The 7,851-nt window shown below is 38.5% G+C and overlaps 1 protein-coding gene across 1 annotated transcript in view; it reads right to left on the bottom strand.

Annotated features, from left to right (window-relative positions):
- Nucleotides 1-262: 262 nt before the first annotated feature.
- The window catches only part of LOC106523605 (RNA polymerase I-specific transcription initiation factor RRN3), a gene marked incomplete at its 3' end in the record, with an annotated part of 22,298 nt that continues 14,709 nt past the window's right edge, over nt 263-7,851 (bottom strand). Inside the window, 4 exon segments of the mRNA XM_014017091.1 lie at nt 263-393; nt 4,181-4,304; nt 5,546-5,641; nt 5,828-5,926. Coding sequence (XP_013872545.1) covers nt 263-393; nt 4,181-4,304; nt 5,546-5,641; nt 5,828-5,926 — 450 coding nt within the window.

The raw sequence follows: 7,851 nt of genomic DNA, 5'->3' as shown, positions 1-7,851 counted from the left end.
CCCCCAAGATACTTCTCGCGGATCCCTGGGGGTCCAGGGACCTTAGTTTGAGAACCTCTGTTTCAGAAGAAAGGTGATGTTGGAATTTTAGGTAATAGCTGCATCCTTCATGAAAAGTACCATAAGGTTTTCTTTTACAGACTAAACAGAAACGCAGAGGTCATTTTATTTTAATGACCTGACAGTGGATCAAACTGAGTGAAGGGGAAATTAGCATTAATGAGCAGAAACTGTATTATTGCACAGCGTAATGAATACTGACCAGTTTGAAGCTGCAGAGGTAAAACACTGTGTACTGGACATGAGAGGAGGCGTGTGTCGGAAGAATGAGCTTATCAAACACACTCAAGAAATCTTTGTACAGCTCCTTTGTTCTTTCAGCATTAAACACACCTGGAAAAAGAGGACGAAGCACTGAAGACCAACAGGATGACACACTTTAATGCCAAAAACTGTWCCATTAACAAGCAGGCAGACATGTCAAAGCCACCAATCTGATGTGATGATGTGTTACGTAAGTACTGAACATTTATTTTATTGTGTGAATGCTGATTTTGAATTTACACAATAAAACTATTTTTCATCCAATTTTCTTTCTAGTTCTGTTACAAAAGCTGAACATTATAGAGATTCAGAAAAATAAAGCAAAGGACAAAGATTCCTGCAGAGAAAAAAAAAACTACTGTTTCATAAAAAAGTCAAAACACAGAGGAGCAAGAAGTTTAACTGATAATCAGGTTTGGCTGAATTTAGTCACTAAGAAAAAGTTAAATGAAGTACAGCTAGATCCATGTTTATTTGGACAGAGACATTTTCCTAATTTTGGTTCTGTACAATACCACAATAAACAAAACACTTCAGGTGCAGSTGAAGTTCAGACTTTCAGCTTTAATTCAGTGGGTTGAACAAAATTATCACATAAAATATGAGGAACTAAAGCATCTTTTAAACACAATCCCTTCATTTCAGAGGCTCAAAAGTAATTGGACAGATTAAATAATTGTAAATAAAATGTTAATTTCTAGTACTTAGTTGAAAAGCCTTTGTTGGCAACGACTGTCTGAAGTCTTGAACTCATGGACGTCACCAGACGCTGTGTTTCCTCCTTTTTAATGCTCTGCCAGGTCTTCACTGCAGCGGTTTTCAGTTTCTGTTTGTTTGTGGGCCTTTCTGTCTGAAGTTTAGTCTTTAACACGTGAAATGCTCAGCTGGGTTGAGATCAGGTGACTGACTTGGCCATTCAAGATTATTCAGTTTCTTTGCTTTAATAAACTCCTGGGTTGCTTTGGCTTTATGTTTTTGGGTCATTGTCCATCTGTAGTATGAAACGACGACCAATCAGTTTGGCTGCATTTGTCTGGATCTGAGCACACAGTATGGCTCTGAATGCTTCAGAATTCATTGGGCTGCTTCTGTCCTGTGTCACATCATCAATAAACACTAGTGACCCAGTGCCACTGGCAGCCATGCATGCCCAAGCCATCACACTGTTCTGCTGTGTTTTACAGATGATGTGGTATGCTTTGGATCATGAGCTGTACCACRCCTTCACCACACAGGTCCTTCTCAAAAAATTAGGATATTGTGATAAAGTTCATTATTTTCTGTAACGTACTGATAAACATTAAACTTTCATATATTTTAGATTCATTGCACACCAACTGAAGTAGTTCAAGCCCTTTATTGTTTTAATATTGATGATTTTGGCAAAAAAGTAAAGAAAAATCAAAAATCCCTATCTCAAAAAATTAGCATATTTCATCTGACCAATAAAAGAAAAGTGTTTTTAATACAAAAAAGTCAACCTTCAAATAATTATGTTCAGTTATGCACTCAATACTTGGTTGGGAATCATTTTGCAGAAATGACTGCTTCAATGCGGCGTGGCATGGAGGCAATCAGCCTGTGGCACTGCTGAGGTGCTATGGAGGCCCAGGATGCTTCGATAGCAGCCTTAAGCTCATCCAGAGTGTTGGGTCTTGTGTCTTAAGCTCATCCAGAGTGTTGGGTYTTGKGTCTCTCAACTTTCTCTTCACAAYATCCCACAGATTCTCTCTGGGGTTCAGGTCAGGAGAGTTGGCAGGCCAATTGAGCACAGTAATACCATGGTCAGTAAACCATTTACCAGTGGTTTTGGCACTGTGAGCAGGTGCCAGGTCGTGCTGAAAAATGAAATCTTCATCTCCATAAAGCTTTTCAGCAGATGGAAGCATGAAGTKCTCCAAAATCTGAAAGCTAGCTGCATTGACCCTGGCCTTGATAAAACACAGTGGACCAACACCAGCAGCTGACATGGACCCCAGACCATCACTGACTGTGGGTACTTGACACTGGACTTCAGGCATTTTGGCATTTCCTTCTCCCCAGTCTTCCTCCAGACTCTGGATCCTTGATTTCTGAATGACATGCAAAATTTRCTTTCATCTGAAAAAAGTACTTTGGACCACTGAGCAACAGTCCAGTGCTGCTTCTCTGTAGCCCAGGTCAGGCACATCTGCTGCTGTTTCTGGGTCAAAAGTGTCTTGACCTGGGGAATGAGGCACCTGTAGCCCATTTCCTGCTCACACCTGTGCACGGTGGCTCTGGAAGTTTGTACTCCAGTCTCAGTCCACCGCGTCTGCAGGTCCCCCAAGGTCTGGAATCAGCCCAGCTCCACAATCTTCCTCAGGGTCCGGTCACCTCTTCTCTTTGTGCAGCGTTTTCTGCCACACTTTTTCCWTCCCACAGACTTCCCACTGAGGTGCCTTGATACAGCACTCTGGGAACAGCCTATTGGTTCAGAAATGTCTTTCTGTGTCTTACCCTCTTGCTTGAGGGTGTCAGTGATGGCCTTCTGGACAGCAGTCAGGTCAGCAGTCTTACCCATGATTGTGGTTTTGAGTAATGAACCAGGCTGGGAGTTTTTAAAAGCCTCAGGAATCTTTTGCAGGTGTTTAGAGTTAATTTGTTGATTCAGATGATTAGGTTAATAAGTCGTTTAGAGAAACTTTTCATGATATGCWAATTTTTTGAGATAGGGATTTTTGATATTCCTTTACTTTTTTGCCAAAATCTACAATATTTAAACAATAAAAGGCTTGAACCACTTCAGTTGGTGTGCAATGAATCTAAAATATATGAAGGTTTAATGTTTATCAGTAATTACAGAAAATAATGAACTTTATCACAATATGCTAATTTTTTGAGAAGGACCTGTACTTTTCTCTTTCCATCATTCTGGTAGAGGTTGATCTTGGTTCATCTGTCCAAAAAATGTTCTTCCAGAACTCTGCTGGCTTTTTTAGATGTTTTTTAGCAAAGTCCAGTCTAGCCTTTTTATTCTTGATGCTTATGAGTGTCTTGCAGCGTGCAGTGAACCCTCTGTATTTACTTTCATGCAGTCTTCTCTTTATGGTAGATTTGGATATTGATACTTCTACCTCCTGGAGAGTGTTGTTCACTTGGTTGGCTGTTGTGAAGGCGTTTCTCTTCACCGTGGAGATTATTCTGTCTGTCATCCACCACTGTTGTCTTCTGTGGACGCCCAGGTCTTTTTGCATTGATGAGTTCACCAGTGCTTTCTTTCTTTCTCAGGATGAACCAAACTGTAGATTTTTCCTCTCCTAATATTGTAGAAATTTCTCAGATGGGTTTTTTCTGTTTTTGCATCTTAAGGATGGCTTGTTTCACCTGCATGGAGAGCTTCTTTGACCACATGTTTACTTCACAGCAAAACCTTCCAAATGCAAGCACCACACCTCAAATCAACTCCAGGCCTTTYGTCTGYTTCATTGAGAATGACATAACGAAGGGATTGCCCACAACTGTCCATGAAATAGCCTTGGAGTCAATTGTCCAATTACTTTTGTTCCYTTTAAAAACAGGGTGGACAGATGTTAAGGAGCTGAAATCCTAAACTCATCCAATTTGAATGTGGATACCCTCAAATGAAAGCTGCAATTCTGGACTTTGTATCCTTTATATAACTAACTACAACTTGATTATATTTTAGTAAATAGGCAAAAAAGCAAACTTTGTGTCAGTGTCCAAATAGATATGGCCCTTGGAAAAAGCAGATAATCTAAACAGGGTTCACAAGAAACAATACTCCATCTGGTGTAAAATTGTTGATTCAGCTTTATGATGGTTGTGTCAAGTGAAAGCTGAGTGTTAAACAAAAAAAAATGTATGATTCCTGTACCGTCCACATGACAGACGTCTTTGATGTACGCCATGAGCACAGCCATGAGTGTGTCCAGCCTCTGAGCCACAGGATGGGCCATCACACAMGTACTGGTTGGCTGGTCTGTCGACATGTCCTCATCCTTCCAGAAACACACACACAATAAGAGGGGTTTTAATCCCTCCACTCTCAGACCTGGATTCAAAAYATTAAATGTCCAAGAAAATGGCTGCTGTTCTTGACTATAAAAGCAGACAAAATGCAACTAAAGTGTGGTTTTACTTAAAAATAGTGTTGTGTAAACATGGCCTCACAGTCTGAAAGTCTAAAGTGAGTCTAAAGCTTTCAACAACCAAGCTTCATCTTATATTAAACATCTTATTGTTCCATACTTTCCTAACAGAGCACGTCACTCTCAGACTGCAGGTTTACTTGTGGTTCCTGGAGTTTCTAAAAGTAGAATGGGAGGCAGAGCTTTCAGTTATCAAGCTCCTCTCTTGTGGAACCAACTTCCAGTTTCTGTCTGTGAGGCTGACACTCTGTCTACTTTTAAGATTAGACTGAAGACTTTCCTTTTTGATAAATCCTATAGTTAGACTTAGGTTTCCTGAATTCTTCATTTCTGCTGCTATAGACTTAAGACTGCTGGAGCACAAACTGAGCACATTTCCTCACTCTGCTGTCTTTAGTCACTCTCCTCTGCATGTTGGTTGTTGTAATTACTTATATCAATAATGTGTTTTCTTTGGCCTCAGCATTTCTCCTATCATTATCCACGGGCAGTGGCACCTCTAGAAATGTATTAATGAGGTGGTCATGTGGGGCGACTAAAATTCCTGAAAGGGCACACCAAAACCAAAAGCCAAAAAGAAATTTCAGGAAATTTGTAATTCTTTTTTTGTCTTATATAGGTAATAAAAAACTACCCTACTTGCTCTCCTCCTACAGCTGAAAGGAGAATATCAAACTGCATTAAAGTGATATATGTACTGGGATATCAATCACAAGTGTGAGGACAGGCACACAGTATCAGAGCCTACAACACTGTTGTTATCAGTGCATTGTTTGACATGCTGCAAATAGCACTCTAAATCTCTATTTTTTACTTAAGTTTCAAGTTTTGTTTATAATTTATTTGGTGGTAAATTAAAAAGGCCAAAATTGACAGTTAAAAATAAAATGAACTAAAATAAAATTGTTGATTTTTCTTGTTGGAAGAAAATGTGCTTTTTAGATGAACGGAAAACTAGTCAATTTAAGATAATTTACTGTTTACTGGGGGTATTGTGCACAGTATAAAACAACACGGCTCTACTGTGATCTTTGAAACTACCTTAACAATCCTTGTTTGAACACTAAAACAAAAAACTGTCTGACTGGTACCATGTCAAAGAGTCCCTCTTCCAGATGCTCATTTGCCTCCTGACCCTGAGCTGCGATCTCCTCTGCCTCCATTATAGCTGTCCGAGATGCACTCACCTGAAGAATGAAGTAAACAACAGGAGTCAAACACTTTCTACTGGAAGTTATCATGTATCGTACACAGACCAATGAAAATAACAAGAAAARCAGTTGTTTAGGTTAAAAAAAGAGTAAAATAGGAAGATGTTTGAAATCACAGTTTTYTTGCAACAATTATCAATGACTGACAGATGTACCACTTACATCCAGTTTGAGCAACTTTCCTACAACCAGCTCCAACACATCTCTGCGAATTGATGGTATGTACATCGTCACTCTCAGAAGGTTGTGGACATAACACTCCTGTAAAGCACAACGAATGATTAACTACAACATTTATGTCTTCAACTAGATTTGTTTCTGCCATAATCCAAACTGACRTGTGTAAAAACAAGTCTCAAGTTTTTGGAAAAAGAAGAATTGGTTTGCTGAGAAAGCTGGTGTTTGTTTGGTCCTTCTGATGTTAARGGAATGTATTGCTCCTTCCTTCTCCGTCTGTGCTCAATGAGCATCTCCTCGGTGTTCGTGATGTTTAAAGAGAGATTGGGCCTCATGCAAGAACATGTTCGTATTTTTATCCTAAATTTCTCTTACTTTTGTTCGTACAAAGGGTTCGTACGAACATGTCACGTCAGATTCAACAAACACTTCTATCTTCAGGAAACGTGCGTAAATGAGCTGCGTAAATTACACCTGTTCTATCCAGCTGCTCGTGCACGCGAGAGGAGATTAGCATAATTACCACCCCAAAAACACCATATAAGGCTATGATTCCTGCCTCAGATATCAGGAAGTGTCCATTCATGAAAATAACAGCGAAAACTTAAAAGAAAAACTTTACGAGTTCAGAGATTGAAGTCCGTCTGTCAGAGATCCAGAAAAGAAAATCTGTCATTTTTAGCAGGTCAGCTGTGGAATAAAAAGAGCTGCTAAAAGTATAAATAACTGTGTTAAATCATTTTCATGTATTCAGAAGCCACAGCGCTGCGCACCGTCAAAATCTTAGAATACGAAAACATTGGTGAATGCCACAAATTCTCCTAAATCACTCGTACGCACAATTTAAGAACAAATCTGTGCGTAYGAACCRTTCTTGCATGAGGCCCATTGTTCTCTTGACACCAGCTCTGTCAGATTCTTCATTACATACTTTAACAGTTCTGCTTCTCAAGAGGGAAATGATTCAGGTGCTGTCTGTATGCTGGTTACAGAAAAACTGATCAATGGTCTGACCCAAGTGGAGTTGGGGTACAACCTATAGGCATCCTTAAAACTGCTGTATACTTGTTCCAAAGTAATTATTTTCTTGTAGCAAAGTCAATGTGCCTGTGGTAWTTGGGGAACAGTCCTGAGGCTACAGTGCTTAAACTCTCCAACCAGAATGAACACATCAGGGTGTGTTGACTCCTGCCTGCTGATGACATCATGTAGTATCACCATTGTAGTTGGGGGTCAGCTCACAATAATTTAGGAAAGCAAGACATAAAAGCTTACAAAATGTGGGAGAAAAAAGTTTCTTTATACTGATTCTGTATTGACATTCGATCATTGCAGGGGAACATTTAAGAGTCAAGGCAAAAATAYACCTAAATACAATTTAAAAGTAGAAGTTCATAAATGCCTGCATCTAGTTTCATATGTAAATAAATTGTGACATTTTGTCACAGTTTGTTGTTTAAAAGCTCATTAAAAAATATTATTGATGGCATTTMATTACTGGGATACATCATTAAAATGATTTGCAATTTCCATTAAACCAACCAGGCATACCAATGGGACTGTTTGACTTATGTCTGTGATATAAACACCACATGGGTTTTCTTTATACATTCCTGAATTTGCCTCTCAATTTTATCATCACAGAATCAGGCACTCATATTATATGGAGCCATTTTATTCAAAATACAACAAATAAATAACTAATGAAATAAATAAATAAATAAATAATGTAATTAATAAAGTATTGATAAATATTCCACCAAATAAATGTCCCTATGAAAAAAATTAATATATTATAATACATTTTTAGCATGTCTTTATATTAGTTATTTATTTCATTTTGTAGTTTTATTTTGCGCCACTTTTATTTTGTAAAGCTACTTTACACATTTCAGGGACTTTTATTTTGAATTCCCTTTTTATTTCATGGCATTTTACTATTTCAGGCTGTTTTACTATTTCAGGCTGTTTTACTATTTCAGGCTGTTTTACTATTTCAGGCTGTTTTA

Source organism: Austrofundulus limnaeus, unplaced genomic scaffold, assembly GCF_001266775.1.
Source record: "Austrofundulus limnaeus strain Quisiro unplaced genomic scaffold, Austrofundulus_limnaeus-1.0 Scaffold161, whole genome shotgun sequence".
NCBI lineage: Eukaryota > Metazoa > Chordata > Actinopteri > Cyprinodontiformes > Rivulidae > Austrofundulus > Austrofundulus limnaeus.
The sequence above is the reverse complement of the archived record's forward strand: the minus strand, read 5'-3'. Positions and strand labels throughout refer to the sequence as shown.